The following is a 17147-nucleotide window of genomic DNA, read 5'->3' as shown; positions in this document are numbered from 1 at the left end:
AGAGGATACCAGGAGCCATTTAGAAGAAGCTTTCTTGTACATGGAAACCAAAAATGCAATCTGATATAACTTTTTGATGGAATAACTTAAGTTATCAAGCTACTTGAAAAGGGTTGAAGGCAATAAAGCATGATGAAAGTCATTTAAATGATGCGTAGGATATCTATTCTGAACAAGTAAAAAAAAAAAAAAACCTGATACATAACCTCTTCACAAACAATCATCTGTGGATTTTAAGATATTCATAAGATGATCAAGCGGACAATCTGCCCCAAAAACCGAAATGATTTTGTTGTTTCTTTTAAGCATTTGTTTTTCTCATCACGACTCCAGTGCTGCATTGAAGAATTTCAAACATCAACCAAAGATTAAAGAAATCCACCTACTTAAAGCTAATGTAAACCAATTAGGCATGATAGGCATTGGAATTAACCTCTCAAAGCATGTTCAGCTTCTCACGGACGGCACTCATCAACCCTGGCATATCCCCCTCCCATCTGTAAAACTCCATCTCCCTTCCTTCTAGGAGCTTCTTAGAAACCTAATAACCAATCAGTAAAATATGTTTACATATATATTCATGAGCATGAGATATGTATCTTAATTACAAAGTTTAAATTAACGCCATCCAGCAAACATTCAGTGAAAAGAAATACACATCAACTAAAAATTAAGCAATTGCATAAGAGTCAACAAAGGACTTGTTTAAAATTTGAGATAAACATTGGGATCATACACATCCACAAAAGTGAATGCCTATAAGGAGATAAACTCCAGTAAAACATAAAGCATGTGTCAACACCAGACAAATGAAAGAGCTCAACCCCGTCCAAAGCCTATAATTATTTCCAACACCTTCATTTGATTATGCAACCTATTAAGAGACCATGTCATCCATAAATTCCATCACATATACGTGTATTCCTTTTTTTGGTTCATTTTTCTTCTCATAAATTGTTTAATGATCTCCAGGAAGTAACCATATTCCTCCACTGAAAAAATGAAAATGCCTGCAACATATATATAGGTCCAAGGTAAAGATTCACAGATTCATTCTTCAATATTCAGAAGTTTTTCGTTCTATCTCACCATAGGTAGCATTTCACAATCAATGTTGGTTGATTTCATATGGTTTTCCAATTTTTTTTTCTTTGCTTAATCCAGTTAGAATTTTTTGCACAATATATCTTAAAGTCAGCACATATTTCTAATGGAATTTTCTGCACATGACATTCTGATTTTATCATGAGCATCCCAGAGAGCAGGGAAAAAACATCAAGGAAGAGAGAATAGGCCTCCCCACCCTGCGAAAAGAAATAGATGCTACTTTCATTGTCTTTCATACAGAGGTAGGCGTAGCCTGCTTAACTGAATGTTAGGATATGATTTTGGGATTTATACACACAAAGACTACTCAGAAAATCAATTAAAAAGGTTCAGTCTTGTATGAGAGTCCGAGTCAAAACTGATTGCATAAGGTCAGAATCAGAAGGGCACAAGTGTCAGTCCATAGTTTTATTCTATACAGGAACATCCCCAGATATTCCCGAAACTAGAAGTATGGTTAAGAACATAAATTCACACGTACCTGCCTTGCAATCACCTGACCTCCTGCAATATGTGAAAAATATATATTGTAGAAATGGCAAAGAAACAACGGGGCACTCTTCTCTGCAAGTTCATTTAAATACTTGGCATAAGAAACTCCCGGATTGCTAGGTTCAGGAATCACAAACCCCTGTTGTCTAATCCACTCTAGATCTTTTGCAAGACCTTCTGATCGTTCCAATCCAGTTTTCCGGAAATAGGCGTCTGTAATCAAATCAGGCATTAGATTCTCACGAGATTTTATTTTTTATAGGTAATGAAGAAGTTTTATTCATAACAAAAGGCATTGCCAACAGGACGTATACATAAGTAATACCCAACTATTCTCACAAGATTTAAGAACCACCTATGCTTATGCTGTAGCGTCATTAATTGCCTTGACATTCGATACGGAAATGCAGTAGAGAAACAGAACATAAGCCCGTTTTAGTCACATTCACAAGGGTTTGACGAATTCCCATTACGTTTACCCGCAGGGCAAAATACCTTCCGAATAGAAGTACTCATATAAGCCTCCAAAAGCTAGATTGCTCTGCTTTACCAAGGAAGCATATGATAACCCATAGCCCTCCAGGATAATAACAAGCACACCTTACATCATAATTGGCTAAAACCACTAGCATATGCAAGTTCAAAATAAAAGGACTCACAGGCAACGTCACTGGATTCATCAACGATGCGCTCCATAGTGTCGAAGACGAGCTTGCTATCAACTAAATACTTGAGGTACCCATCCAAGGTCGGCTCCCATGTCGCTCCACCAACACCACCATCATCATCAACTGATGCCAAATTACCCTCCCCTTCTAAACCGTCTTCACTAGATGAATCTTGGTCATCGTCATCGCTGCTGCCCTTGTTAACTCTTCGGAGTCTCATGGCAACGAACCTCATCTCTTCGGTAATGCCTTTGCTCTCTCCTGGGTACAGCCTCCTGTACCTCTTCCTCCTCCTTTTCACCGGTGGAGCACTAGTCATTGCAATCGCCGGAGAGGGAGAATAAGATGACGAAATGGACGAGGAATCAGAGCAACACAAAATTAGGGCTCTTCCAGCCCCCATCTTCTGCTTGTTCTGCCCGTACATCGAATTCGCTGCAACTCTCGATGAACTCAACGGCGGTGGAGATGGTATTTGTCGTAGAGGAAGAAGAATAGTTTGTCGCATGGCTGTCTCCATCAATGACATCGTTCTGGAGGTAAGAGGGACAATGGTAGCCCGAAATTCCCTGACAGTGCCCGCCCGCACTCTCAGGGCAAAACGCTAACGTCTACTCGGACTCGATGTGAATTTACTCCGATTTCGAGCTGTATGTTCTGTGACCTGTTGTGGACTACTCTTTCTTGGTGTTTGAGTTGGGCTGCGCTGCTTGAAATGGTGTTTAAGACGAGGTTTCTGTCCAGAAAACTCGTAATAAAATTTAAAATATTATTTAATAGAAAAATTAACTATTATTCATTATTCCACATCTTATACCTTATGAAAAATAATCTCATATCTTATAAAAAATTCTCACAGATCCTATAAAAAAAACTATAAATATAAAATGTGAAAGTGAATATTAATTAATGCATAAAATTCTTCTATTTTAAATTTTGTTTGAAATTAGAAGATTATAATATTTTATTAAAAAATTAGTATAAAAAGACCGTTGCAGTTCCGCAAACTTCACTTAAAAAAAAAAAGAATACCTTTAAAAATAATTAATTTTTTCATATAAATTTCATATTTCTCTTACATTTTTCAAATAGCGTGCACTCAACTTTCGCAACTTATATCTAAGTTTCTAACATTACTCGATTCGCTAATGTAATAAAATTATATTTGATCGTGGGTTGCATTTTATTTACTTAATACACTGCCACCAAAGTAATAAGCACGAGCCTTGATGCTCTCTATTTTCAAGTACATGCACCACCTTTGTATACCTAATCAAAGTAGGCTTGCCGATATGAGTTGAGAAAAATTATTGAGGAAAAATGAATAAAACAAATGAACCGTTTGGAGTGTAGCAAGCACACAGATGCACCACCAAAGTAATGACTGTAGTAAAACTAATCATGTTAGGAATGGAGCAAGACGGCTGAGCAAAAACAGAGGAAACTGATCTGAGATTCTGAGCAGATGAATTATTTACAAAAAAATTAGTAAAAAAAAAAAAATGATGTGTATTGGACAATGATTAACAACACCATGGCCGAGGGCATCATATGAGGAGGTTCGAGTATTCTGATAAACAGGCTGCCAGACTTGCCCGATGAATTTGTGTAATCAGACCTGTCAAAATTTGTCTTCTGCAGCTTCTATGCTTGTGTTTAGATGTGTTAAATGCCACATTCAAAACCCAGCTCCAGAAGTTGGCCATGGTCACTTCGGCATATTTTATGCAAAGAATTCATAACAAAAGTATCTCTTCATGTATAACGGGCTTTCATCTTTGGCAAAAACTCCAGTGTTTCTTTATATGAAGGATCGGAGCGGCTGATCAGTTTCCATGAATTAATATGATCAGTTGACTCTAAAACCTGAATGAAAGATATAAATATATAAGAGAAGGAATGATGAAGAGGAAGCATGGTAAACAGCAAGCTTGACAAAGAAGATAGCAGATTCATGCTTGTCATGTTTAAACAGCAAGAATTTGAAGCCAAGTTCCTAAAACCAAATGAAGCATGTGAGGTAAATCCTTTAAACATAATAAAAGATGCCAACATCTGGCCCAGATCAATCCTCTAACCGATCATCTCGGAAAATGTTGAGCTATACCAGCAGTACTGGATGTATCCTACCAATATTTTCATCCTACATATGTGATTTCATCTCCGTAAGGTAGAAATTTTGAATTAACACAACATCATCTGCTACTCATCATAACACAGCTTCTTCAACATATTTATCAAAGCTTTGGTAAAACACACTACCCAAGCAATAATCATGTTTGGGGGAATTCAATCTACAGAACATGCAAGAATGATCAAAAGAATTTTGCCTTTTAAAAACTTCGTTTTTTTAAATTTATTCGATTTTTTTATAAATAAATTTAAATTGGTTAGAAGATCCACTGAAGTAGGTAGTCTTAATTGGATATGCAGGTAACAAGTAAGCCCGAAGGCTGTTCCCATCCGTCAGGAGATGCCAACCATCTCTCCTTTCTACCAAAACATTTTTTTTTTGACAAGTAAGAAAAATTTTATTTAATGAAACTAGACGTAGCCCATGTACACAAGAAGATACAAAAGAAGCACATAATTACATTCTAGAAACTTGAAAAGAAAACAAAAACTCATGAGCATTTCCTCCCTTAAGGGCAATAGCCAAGAACCACTACAACAAAGAAGACACAAACAATTTCCAAATATCCTCAACAGTTCGCTCCTTATCGTTGAAGCACTGATCATTCCTTTCTATTCATAAACACCACATAATATACAAACGAATCATCCTCCACGTTGCTGCCAACTGAGAGCTTCTGTGTCGCCTATTCCAGCATGCTAGTAAATCCACCACTCTCATTGGCATAACCCAACTCAACCTAGCTCTACTAAGAACCCCAACCCATAACTCCCTAGCCACCTCACAATGTAAGAGTAAATGATTAATCGATTCACCATTTTTCTTACACATGAAACACTACTCCATAACAACCATGCCACGTTTCCTCAAATTGTCAATCGTCAAAATCTTCCCAAGTGCAGCTATCCAAGTGAAAAAAAAAATGCAACTTTAGACGGCACAAACGTCCTCCAAAGACTCTTGGAAAAGGGAATTGCTGCTGGCCAAACAACACCTTATAATAAAATTTAACCGAAATTTTTTTGCTCCCCATGTGTTTCCACAACATTCGATCCCTCTCATTTCCTCCTAAATTTAGAGAATACAAGAAATTGAAAAAATCTGCAATCTCATCAAGTTACCAATCCTGTACATTTCTGATGAAAGTAACATTCCACTGCACAGACCCATTAGCACGGCTCAACATCTCTAAAACAGCAGCATGCTGATTTCCAGCCAAGCTGAAAATAACCGGAAAAACAAAATGAAGGGCTCTCTCACCACACCATTCATCAAACCAAAAACGAATTCCTGCACCCTCTCCAACCTCAAACTTAGTATGTTTTACAAAACTGTCCTACGAAATAATATATTTCCATAAACACACACCATAAGATGCCCTACTCTCCTTAAAGCACCATCCCCCCCCCCCCCCCCCCCCCAATCACCTCCGTACTTTCAATCAATAACCTCTCTCCACAATGAGTCCTCTTCCATTTGATACCTCCATACCCACTTTCCTAACAGTGCCTTATTAAAATTACTCAAGTTTCGCACCCCTAGGCCTCCATTCGCAATCGGGCAGCACATCTTATGCCAACTCACAAGGTGGAATTTATTGACCTCTCCCATGCCACCCCATCAGAATGCTCTAAACATCTTCTCAATCTAGTTTGTCACTCCAACCAGTAAAGGGAACAAGGAATGATAATAAGTGAGACGGTTAGAAAGGGTGCTTTTAATGAGGTAACGTCTTCCCCCTTTTGATAAACATAGATGCTTCCAACCTGACAGTATTTTCTCAACCTTTTCTACAACACCATCCCATTTATTTTTTACTTTGAACGACGCCCCCAACAGAAATCCAAGATATTTCATTGGAAGAGACGTAACTTTGCAGCCCAACAAATCCGCTAAAAGGTTAATATTCCTCACATCTCCCACCGGTACCAATTCTGACTTGCCCAAATTCACCTTGAGGCCCGAGATAGCTTCAAAGCACAATAAAATAGCCCTTAAAGCTTGAATCTGTCCACTGTCAGCATCACAAAAAATTATGCTTGTGAAATTTAAGAAAATGACAAGTATGCAAGTATGATAATTATAAGATATGTAACGGCCTATGCTATGATATGAAGACGGTACCTATGTTATGGGCATATTGCATTGTCAGGTCGTTACATGGTGGTAGTGCACCCAATATATCTTCCTTACGTATAGATTCCACAACCCGCGGCAATGGGCGGAATCGAAATCTACTTAAATTTGCTAACCCTAACTCACGGGGGTCAACAGTGGGTAACGGCCTATAATAAGTGAAAGATAAGTTCATATTCATGTTATTTACGTATGTATTATGAGTATGCACGTTTTTCAAGAAACTTTACGTTTATTATGTTTACTGTATGATATGTTGTTTATTGAGTATTGGACTCATTTTTGTATATTTTTATGTTTTTAAACCACCCCACGTGATGACATTTATGAGGATGAGACTGCAGGACAAAACTTGAGCCCGGGAGGCAAGGCAAAGGCCTAGACAAATTATGCTATGATTAGTTTTATGGTTAAGGGTTAAGTAAATTATTTTGATAAGCCCATGAGATTTCCGTATTTTTTTAAATAAGTGTTTTCGCAGACTCTATTTTGGATTTTAAGTATTTATTAAAGTTTGTTTTATTTATGGAAATCTTTCGCATCTGGCGCATTTTTAAAAAGAAAAGTTTTAAGTTTGAGTTTAGTAGTAGCACACTAACTCCCCGAAAATTCTAAAATGTCTTTTTGGGAAGCGGGGTGTTACAGTTGGTATCAGAGCCCAAGTCAAAAGATTCTGTAGACTTTTCGAAAAAAAAAAAAAAAAAAGAGGAAATTATTATTATTTATTTTTTCAAAGAAATTTTTTTAAAAGCAAAGAAGTTTTTGGGAAATAGAAAATGAAGGAAATGAATGTCTAGTTCAAAGTCTCCCCAAGGTAGGTTTTGCCCTGTAGTAAGTATGTTATAAATTCTTTCTTTTAGTATTTAAATGCATTGTGATTGACATTGTTAAAACATGCATGTTAGAATGGCATCCCGTGGAAGAAGACCACGTGTACCCCACTTTGAGAACAATACTGTACAAGATGAAAATTTAGAAGTACTCGCCGCTGCAACGACACGTTTCTTTCAAAGGATGGTCAATGGTGATATGGCGATAGGTAAAACCCCACAGGTAGGATGTACATTAGAATTGTTATCCCGCCAGCACCAACCTACTTTCGATGGCAGATCAAATGCCATGGATCCGAAGAGCTAGATCGAACGATTGGAGCAGATCTTTGAGGCACTTTATTGCATAGACGATTAGAAGGTGACTTATGCTGCTTTCCACTTAACAGATGCGGCAAACAAGTGGTGGAAGTCAACACGGGCACTCTTGCAAATGGACCTAGGAGATGGAGTCCCTATCACATGTGAGTGTTTTAAGAAGATATTTTTGGAGCGTTTCTTTTCTCAAACTCTTCGTGAGTCTAGGGCCCATCAGTTTGCAGATCTTACGCAAGGAACGATGACGGTAGACTAATACGCTACCAAATTCATGAAACTGTCTCGTTTTGCCAGTTACTTAATTTCGGATGAGGAAAAGAAAGCTGACAAATTTGAGCGCGGTCTAAATCACTAGATTAGGGAGCGTGTACATACTCTCAGGATTCGGAGTTTCACGAAGCTGGTCACCCGAGCTACCATTGCTGAAGAAGACATTCAAGAAAGTATCGACTTCAATAATCAAAGGAAACGATAGCAACAACAACAACTCCAACCAACATCACATAAGGATAAGAGACCTTTTCAGGTAATGGACAACAGCCACGACAGGGTGTTACATCACCTTAGAATAATTAGGGACATTTTAGTCAATTACTCCAACCACATGATGTTGGGAATGCTAATTTGTCTTCGTGCTTATTTACTTTTAAATTAACAATCTAGCTAATAGCATAAGGTTAAATTAGGAGGACGATTAAGACGATGTTGCCGGTCGTTGGCTAGCATATATATTATATATACGAGCCTATGACCTACGCAATGCGCAGATTGTTGTGTATGTTGTGTATAAGGGAGAGATTTAGAGAGAGACCGGATTTTATAGTGGAGAAATCCAAAACAGTTTATAGGGCGGTTTATTTTATGAAACAATATAAACGTTGAAATATTGTATTTGAGTGAAGACTTGAATCGGTTTATATTTTTATATGTAAGAAAAGAAATGAAACTTAAAAGTTACAATAGTTCATAATAAAATATTACTTTTAAAAGGATTACCGCTCCATAAACATAACACTTCAAGTTTAATGGGTAGCATGCCTATTTTTATAGATAAAATGTCACATCGGAGCCATATGATTCCGTTTAAAATACAAAATAATATAAATGTTAAATTAGTATTTTTGGGTGGAGTCTTGAATCGGTTTATATCATTATATGTAAAAAATTAAATAGAAGAAATTTAAAAGTTACAATGATTCCTAATGAAACATTACTTTTAAAAGGTTTATGTAAGAAAAGAAAATAAATTTAAAAATTACAATGGTTTATAATGAAATATTACTTTTAAAATGTATATTGCGTCATAAACATAACACTTCAAATTTAATAGATAAAATGACACGTCAAAATTATATGACTCTGCTTTTTATATATAGTAATAGATATTATAAAACTTAAATTTTTTTAATAAATTAAATTTCATCATATTAATAAAATAAAAAATATATATCCACTTCCAAATAGAATATTTTAGCTGGAACTGTTCGAAGTTTGTGAAGTTCAACTTATAATAATATTCCACGCAAATAATCCTAAGGGTCCTTCCTCGTAGTTAGCAATTAAGGTGGTTGGTCAGTCAGTCAGTTTCTTCTCAAAATTAAGCAGGTTTAGAGGATGAGATGAAAATTTTATGTTTTATTTAAAAATTTAAAATATTATATTTTAGTATTATTATTTGTATTGAAATTTGAAAAAGTTAAATTGAAATTTAAAAAAATTGAATTGTTTATTATATTTTGTATGAGAATTTGAAAAGGGTGTAATGATAAGATAAGATGAGATGAGAATTTTGTGTCTCATTCTACCCCCAAACCTGCCACCCTAATCCCAATAAATGTAATTTTTTTATTTATCATTATAATTTTTTTAAATTTTCATATAAAATATAATAAATAATTTAATTTTTTTAAATTTTAAAATAATAATAATATTAAAAAATAATATTCTAATAATATTTTATTCAACTTTCAACTTTTATTTAAAATCATCTCATAACATCTTATCTTATTATCTAAAAGGAGCCTAGGTGATAATATTTAAGTTAGTTTAAATCAAATAAAATATAGATGTGTACTAGGAGGTAAAGTTTTAATAAAACTATGTTATTTCTTTAATTTCTATGCAGCCGGCAGAAGATCAGGCAGGACAGTAAAATAGTGCTAGATTGCCCACGTCAGTATTAAATTGTTCTATATATATAATACATATATATATATATAATAATGTTTTCTCGGAACAATTGGTCTTCATCTTGATCTAATTAATTTTCTGATATTGCAGCTTGATAGCGCGCAGGTACTGCAACTTTCTCCAATGTTCTATTTAATTTTCTCGCCCTCATAGTAGAACACATATGCGCGCAGCATGCATGCTCTTCCCAATGTTTTCCTCGAAGCCCTTTATTTTTGTTCTCTTTTGTTTTAATTTGTATCTTTTTTTTTAGAACTCTTTTATGCACACATTTAGACGTGAACTTAATTAGGGTGTTGAATTATTTTTTGGGGGCGGTGGTAGTACGTACTTCTTCGTTTATTGCAGTGGTGAAGCTTGTGGCCTGTACGTACGCTATGGGGAAGGTTCAGGAAAACCCGATGAGGTCCGACGATACAGAAGCATTTCCACGACGCGTACGTATGTCTCGTTTGACTGAATTTTTGATTGTGGCTTTGCTCATCCAATTTCTCCTCTCTCCTTTTCTGAGTTGTACATTTCTATGGGAGAACGATGATTCCTTATGTCAACCGCGGCCTTTTATCGAATCCGAAACATGGTAAATATTACTAAATCATTTGTTTCCATTGTTAATTAATACATATATTTATAGAATACATATTTTAATTAAAATTTGCATAAAATCATGTCTGTTGATCAAGAGTGAAGAGCAATATGAATTTAGGAACAATGGGTTTCAGTACCTTCCGAGAATCTTGCAGTGCATATAAAGCCAGTGGGTATCAGTAACTTCCGAAACTTTTACTTTTGCAGGCATAACTCCAGCTTGCGGCTGTTAATTATTATAATAACCATGTTTATCTTACGGCATTCAGCGGAATCGTTCAATAAGTGGTAAATATTACTGATCTCACTCTTATAATGATGTTTCTATATCTGCTAGATGTATTATGAAAATGTTATCTGTATCCTTTGGATTGCATTTTTTATCTGTATCACTTTTTAACTGCGTATAATCGGCAATCATGTATATTTAATTTGCAGGTATTTTTACTGGCTTACATTATCAGTTGCGTATAGTACTCTCCTTCCTGAGCAGCGAAAGGACATGATCATGAGATGGGATTTGTGGTTAATCGTGATACGCTTTTCCTTGTCTCTTTTGACACTTGTCGTCATCCGCAGTATTGTTTATTATCTCCATCGATACCTATACAAGAGTAGTGATCCAAAGTTTCTGATCAACTACATGCTGTGCATTCTCGAGCATTCTCTAGTTGAGTCCTTTTGTATCCCTCCGCTTTCTAGTTTAATTCTTTTCCCGCTATAATGTAAATTCTGAATGATTTTTCATGTTTTGAAGGACTTCGGTTTGGTCTTCCATTTGGAGGTAGGGCTACAACCCCCCCTTTGATAAGTTTGGAATATTATTACATTTATATATGTCAAGAATCCTAGGCGGATTAATGTTAGTACAATCCTTATAATCCAGGACCAGTTTGAAATACAAGCCTAGCTGGAAACTAGCGAATTGCATTTATTTGGTCTGTGATCGTAATATATCTATTTAAATCTGATTTCTCTTACCATATACATTGTTTTTTTTTTTCTTCTCTTAACAGGGACATTATATAAATCAACCGAGTCAAACATTTTACATCCGTATCATCCAATTCCTCGAATTTTGTTGCTTTGAGTACATTTTTTACCATTCTATCAGCAAGGAAATATCATTGTGAGTACTGATGTGCAAAGGCCCATGTTTTATAATTGTTAAAGAACTGTTATATATATAAAGAGATTATCCAAAGTAAATTTATAAATTGATGTAATTTTATAGAATCCATTAGATCTACTTTATAATAAAAATAATTTTATAATTTGACGTATCACATCAAGTTATATTAGATTATGGATTTTTATGTAATTTTTTGATGATTAAAGTATTTTCTTAACTGTCATATAGACACGACAGAATTAGAATATAATTAAAGCCGTATTTCCCGATGATCATCCACTAAGCTCTTCAGCTTTTCAGCTGCTGGAACGCATCATATTCGCAGCCTGATTTTTTAAAAATGGTTCCCTGGTATTCTGGGTACGTATATCTATGCCATCTTTTCTTATTTGTTTGCGGCCTTTGCAACAGTACTTCCTTTCTGTCACTCAGTGGCCTTCGTTCGGGTGGTGGCTAAGTATATATTGCGCGCATGCAGGACATCAGCTGAACTATACAAAACTATATATGACCTCATGGTGTCAGTAAATATCTTCCAAGGTCGCTTTGACTTGCGCATTTTGCAGGTAAAAGTACTACTTGTTCCGTTTGAATTTACTCTGACGTGAAATAGTTAATTGTTCTAGATTATAAAATAATTCTATCTTCTATATATATTTTGTATATTAATGTATGCGTACATGTTTTGTGCGAGTATACATAAAACTACAATTTAATATTAGTACATATTAATTAATGGATCACTGGTAATATCAATATGAAGAGGTGCGCTCAAGCTGATTCAGATACCCACGACTATAAAAAAAAGTAAGTAATATCAATATGAAATTTATTAGCCACTTATAGTGGGTGCAACAAACGGTAATTAACATTTCAGCTTTCCTGCTTATTCTTGAGTACGTCCTCCCTATATTCTTGTTTAATTATTTGGAGTTCTATTTTTGCCAACAGAAATATTAATGGTACTATTTCAGGAGAAGTTTAGATAGTGAATTGAGTTGAGAGTGCTTTTGAATCCAAACAAGGCCTAAGATCTCTAGATTTATTCATAAATATCGTCACTTGAAGCTCATTGAAGATTGGGTCGTTACTGTTGAGGGAAAATTTAGTTGATTGGCATATTTTTGTGAAAACCTGTGTAAATTGAGTTGTAACAAGTGTTGAAGCGGTGCAACATGAAAAAGATTGAAGTGTGCTCAACATGGCTCGACTGTCGCTCGAGCGGGACCTTTTAGAGAGGTTCGCTCGACGTGCACTCGACGAAGCGCTCGAGCGGAACCATCCAGAGTGGTTCGCTCGATGTGCGCTCGACGTGGCGCTCGAGCAGAACTCATCCAGAGAGGTTTGCTCGATGTGCGTTCGACGTCTCGCTCGAGCGGTTTCAGAAGACAATGTGCGCTCGACCTTCGCTCGACACCGCGCTCGAGCCAATGTTCAAGACAACCTAAAATTCATGATTTTGAGCGCCGTGTCTTGCTCGGACTATAAATAGAGCTTATTTCTGTTCTTTAGTGTGGAGAAACAGAGCAAAAACCCTAGTTGCTTCAAGAGTCATAGAGATAAACCTTTCCTTACATTGTGAATCTCTCTTGGACAAACACATCTCCACCACACCACACTCAAGATCAAATCTTATTCAAAGTCCATTCAAGTGGACGTTTTGTTTGGCCGGAAGGTTTCCGGAGCTGCTGTTGATGCAGAGATCGAGAGGTTCTCGAGGGATGCTATAGAAAGGTCGGAGTTCCGACACTACATGCGTGTAGAGATCAAGTGGGTCACTCGTGATGTTACAAGCCAAGTTTAGGAAGTACAAAGGTTTTGTGAGTGTCTCTAAATTGGTTGTAATAAACTTTTTCTATAGTGGATTTTAGGTGGTGCCTTACACCCAGAGTGGTTTTAGAATTTGAAAAAGTTTTTCAAATGAGTTTCCACTTCGTGACCAAAATCATTGTGTTGATTGTTTGTATTAATTGATTAACTGTTTATTTGTCTCTATTTTTGAAAAGATCATCAAAATTAGATTACACCTATTCACCCCCCTCTAGGTGTAGTGATTGGTAGAACCATTGTTTTTTCAGTTAGTATCAGAGAGAGTTCACTCCGCTGGGATTAAATTCCTGAGTGTGATCCTGCTGTAGTGGTTCAGATGGATAAGTCTCAATCTCTCACATCGCCACCACATTTTGATGGAAACAACTGCGCTTATTGGAAAGTTCGAATGAGAGCATTCCTAAAATCTGAGGATGAACGAGTGTGGGTTTCCATAACAAATGGATGGAGAGAACCAGTTACTATTATTGAAGGAGTTCAAATCCCCAAAAGTGTGAATAATTACTCTAGGGATGAATTAAATGAGTGTGGTTGGAATAACAAAGGCCTGAATGCGATTTTCATGGCTGTGTCCCAGGAGGAGTTCAAGCGAATCTCCATGTGTGAGAATTGCAAAGAAGCTTGGGACATTCTTGAGGTCACCCATGAATGTACCAAGGCTGTAAAGAATTCTAAGCTTCAAATGCTGACCACTAGTTTTGAAGAACTTAGAATGAAGGATGATGAAACATTTGATGCTTTTTATGCCAAACTTAATGATATTGTCAATTCTCGTTTTAATTTAGGGGACAGAATTCTTAAGAACAGAATTGTGAGAAAAGTTCTCAAATCTCTTCCTGAGAGGTTTCGCCCTAAAGTTACTACTATTGAAGAAAGTAAAGATTTAGACAGTATGAGAAAGAAAGAGTTGGTGGGCTCTCTACAAACATATGAACATACTCTTCCTGTGGAGAAGAAACACAAGTCCATAGCCCTCAATACCATTAGAGATGAGTCAAATGAGTCATCCGATGAGTCGACTATGAGTGACAGAGAAATAGCAATTTATGCTAAGAAGTTCAGGAAAATGTTTGTAGCTAGAAACAATAAGAACCAAAGGCCAGAGAAGAAAAAGTTTGAAAGATATAATAGAGGCTCAAGTTCAGGGAACAAGGAGAGAAGCACTGAGAAGTACACTAGAGCAAATAAAGACAAGGTACAATCAATGGTGCAGTGTCATGAATGTCATGGATTTGGACACATTCGTCTGGAATGTGCAAATTACAAAAAGGCAAAAGAAAGAGCTAAGATTGCATCTCTAAGTGAGAGTGAGTCAGAGTCGAGTGAATCATTAGATAACTCTTCTCCAAAAATAAATCTTAACTACATGGTGTTCACTGCCTCTGTTAGTAGCAAAAGTCAATGTAGTGAACCAGTGTCTGATGATGGGAGCATATCTGGAAATGAATCTGGGTATGAAGATCAGTTGCAAGAAGTCTACGAGAAGCTGTACAAGGAATGTGTTAAATTGAGAAAACACAACAAAGCGCACATTGAGGAGATAGACTTCAGCAAACGAGAAAATGAAGGGCTTCAAGGCAAATTAACTGAAGCCATTGGTCTAGCTGATCAGTTGAAAATGAGGAATGTTTCTCTAGAAGAGGAATTAAAAAATAAGAAAGTGAGATGATTTTGTTGAAGAATAAACTGAAATCTTTGTCTATTGGGAAAGAAAAGCTGGATGAAATCTTGAGGTCAGGAAAGCCTCCTGGTGACAAGAGTGGGCTAGGATATGATACAGAGAAATCTGATGAAGCTATTACCTCAAAAGTCTCCTCTAAGAATGAGAGGAAAACTGTGTTTGTTCGTGAATCAACCGCACATGAGAATGCTAACCCATCTGACAAGGGTAAGAAATCCTCTTATGTAAAAATGGGTGTTCAGTCTCACGATAAGTCAATAGTTCAAAATACAAGGCCTGTTTGTCACCACTGTGGTAAGACTGGTCATGTTGTAGGAGACTGTTTTAAATTGAAGAGATACACCATGTATGATCATACACGCTCTCAAAGTAGAAGTGTGTACTCTCTAAAAATGGGTAAAAATCTCATAACTGCTCCTAAGTATGCCTTATATTTCAGGGGACAAAGAGATCGTAAAGAGAACTACGTGTGCCATAATTGTGGTAAGGCTGGTCACATTCGACCAAACTGCTATGAGCTTAGGAGGAATCCAATGAGAGATGGAAATAGCAAATCAAGAAGAGGGCATTTGAATCTTTGGAGTCAAGTCAAGGCCTTAACTAGACAAAATGAGATGCTCAATGTCAAGATAGACCAACTGTCAACTAGCAAAAAGGACAGCTCTCCAAAAGTTAGAAATATGTGGGTCAGAACTGGAGAAAGACACACGTGCCATGTGGCACACATTGCTCTAAAGACCAGAGACACCTATATGTGGTACCTTGATAGTGGATGTTCTCGTCACATGTCAGGTGATAAAAGCCTATTTAAAACGGATGAAGAGTACAAGTGTGGAATAGTAACATTTGGAGATGGCGGAAAAGCTGATATAATAAGAAGGGGTGAAATTGAAATACCTAGACTGCCCCTCTTGAGAGAAGTCCTGTTTGTTGATGAATTAAAAGCAAATCTCCTCAGTATAAGCCAAATGTGTGAAAATGGTGCAGAAGTCCATTTTTCAAAAGATATATACATTGTTTCAGATAATAATGGAAAGTGCATGATGCAGGGAACAAGGACATCTGATAATTGTTATGGCATCAGTTGCAATAGTGCTAAGAGTGAGGCTACTGAACTTTGGCATCAAAGACTTGAACATGTGAATCACAAAAATTTGTCTAAGATTGCCAAGAAAGAGATGGTGGTAGGATTGCCTAAGCTGGGTAAAGTAGAGACTCCTGTGTGTGGGTCATGTCAGTTAGGAAAACAAGTTAGAACAGCTCACAAGAACACAACGGCTATCCTGACCGAACAACCATTGGAGTTGTTGCACATTGATTTTATGGGACCCTCTAGAACTGAGAGCATAGGGAGAAAGAAATACATACTGGTAATGGTAGATAATTTCACCAGATACTCCTGGGTAGAATTTCTGAGAGAAAAAGGTGAAGCTCCTAATGTGATTAGAACTTTGTGCAAGAAACTTCAGAATGAGCAAGGGAAAGTAATAGTCAGAATTATGAGTGATCATGGAAGAGAGTTTGAAAACTCAAATCTTGAGAGTTTCTGTGATGAAGAAGGTATCAGTCAAGAATTTTCTGCCCCTATCACTCCACAACAAAATGGAGTGGTCGAAAGAAAGAATAGAGTTATTCAAGAAATGGCACGAGTCATGATACACGGTAAAACTGTACCTACTCACTTCTGGGAAGAAGCTGTGAACACAACATGTCATATTGTGAATAGAGTCTATCCACGACCAAGCACTTCCAAAACACCATATGAGATGTGGAAAGGAAAGAAACCTAATGTGAAATACTTCCAGGTGTTTAGAAGTAAATGCTACATTTTGAGAGATAGGGAAAACTTAGCTAAGTTTGACTCTAAGAGTGATGAGGGGATATTTCTTGGATATTCTAGAAACAGTCGTGCTTATAGGAGCTACAATCTACGCACCCAAACCATCATGGAGTCCATAAATGTGGTGGTGAATGATGCTCCTGGAGAGGAGTTGAACAAGGAAGAGCCAACTCACCCACCGAGTGAAACTGGACAAGAAGA

At 36.6% G+C, this 17147-nt stretch overlaps 2 protein-coding genes and 1 non-coding gene across 3 annotated transcripts in view; 1 reads left to right on the top strand and 2 right to left on the bottom strand.

Moving 5' to 3' along the window:
* Window positions 1–41: 41 nt before the first annotated feature.
* LOC121244980 (probable inactive heme oxygenase 2, chloroplastic) lies at window positions 42–3015 on the bottom strand. The gene is made up of 4 exons (XM_041143236.1): window positions 2259–3015; window positions 1589–1812; window positions 434–541; window positions 42–335 (listed from the first exon to the last, which is right to left on the bottom strand). The coding sequence occupies exons 1-3, from the start codon at window positions 2794–2796 to the stop codon at window positions 437–439; spliced, it is 867 nt and encodes a 288-aa protein (XP_040999170.1). The 5' UTR covers window positions 2797–3015; the 3' UTR covers window positions 42–335; window positions 434–436.
* A 1167-nt stretch (window positions 3016–4182) lies between these two features.
* The window catches only part of LOC121244169, a 33385-nt gene continuing 20420 nt past the window's right edge, over window positions 4183–17147 (top strand). Inside the window, exons 1-7 of the mRNA XM_041142200.1 lie at window positions 4183–4287; window positions 9811–9833; window positions 9966–9980; window positions 10671–10751; window positions 10902–10988; window positions 11896–11955; window positions 12074–12161. Coding sequence (XP_040998134.1) covers window positions 4183–4287; window positions 9811–9833; window positions 9966–9980; window positions 10671–10751; window positions 10902–10988; window positions 11896–11955; window positions 12074–12161 — 459 coding nt within the window. The remainder of the gene's footprint in view (window positions 4288–9810; window positions 9834–9965; window positions 9981–10670; window positions 10752–10901; window positions 10989–11895; window positions 11956–12073; window positions 12162–17147) is intronic.
* LOC121245153 lies at window positions 4641–4770 on the bottom strand. Its single transcript, XR_005936563.1, has one exon. It is a non-coding gene; the product is annotated as a U6atac minor spliceosomal RNA (small nuclear RNA).

Source organism: Juglans microcarpa x Juglans regia, chromosome 8S (genome assembly GCF_004785595.1).
Source record: "Juglans microcarpa x Juglans regia isolate MS1-56 chromosome 8S, Jm3101_v1.0, whole genome shotgun sequence".
In the NCBI taxonomy this organism is placed as follows: Eukaryota; Viridiplantae; Streptophyta; class Magnoliopsida; order Fagales; family Juglandaceae; genus Juglans; species Juglans microcarpa x Juglans regia.
The sequence above is the reverse complement of the archived record's forward strand: the minus strand, read 5'-3'. Positions and strand labels throughout refer to the sequence as shown.

What these genes read in the sequence shown, in the direction of transcription:
- LOC121244980 (XM_041143236.1), bottom strand. Translation starts at nt 2,796, where the DNA reads ATGTCATTGATGGAGACAGCCATGCGACAAACTATTCTTCTTCCTCTA. An exon ending in TGAATCCAGTGACGTTGCCT is followed by an intron (nt 1,813 to 2,258) that starts GTGAGTCCTTTT and finishes ATTTGATTACAG; the next exon opens with ACGCCTATTTCCGGAAAACT. An exon ending in GTCAGGTGATTGCAAGGCAG is followed by an intron (nt 542 to 1,588) that starts GTACGTGTGAAT and finishes ATTGGTTATTAG; the next exon opens with GTTTCTAAGAAGCTCCTAGA.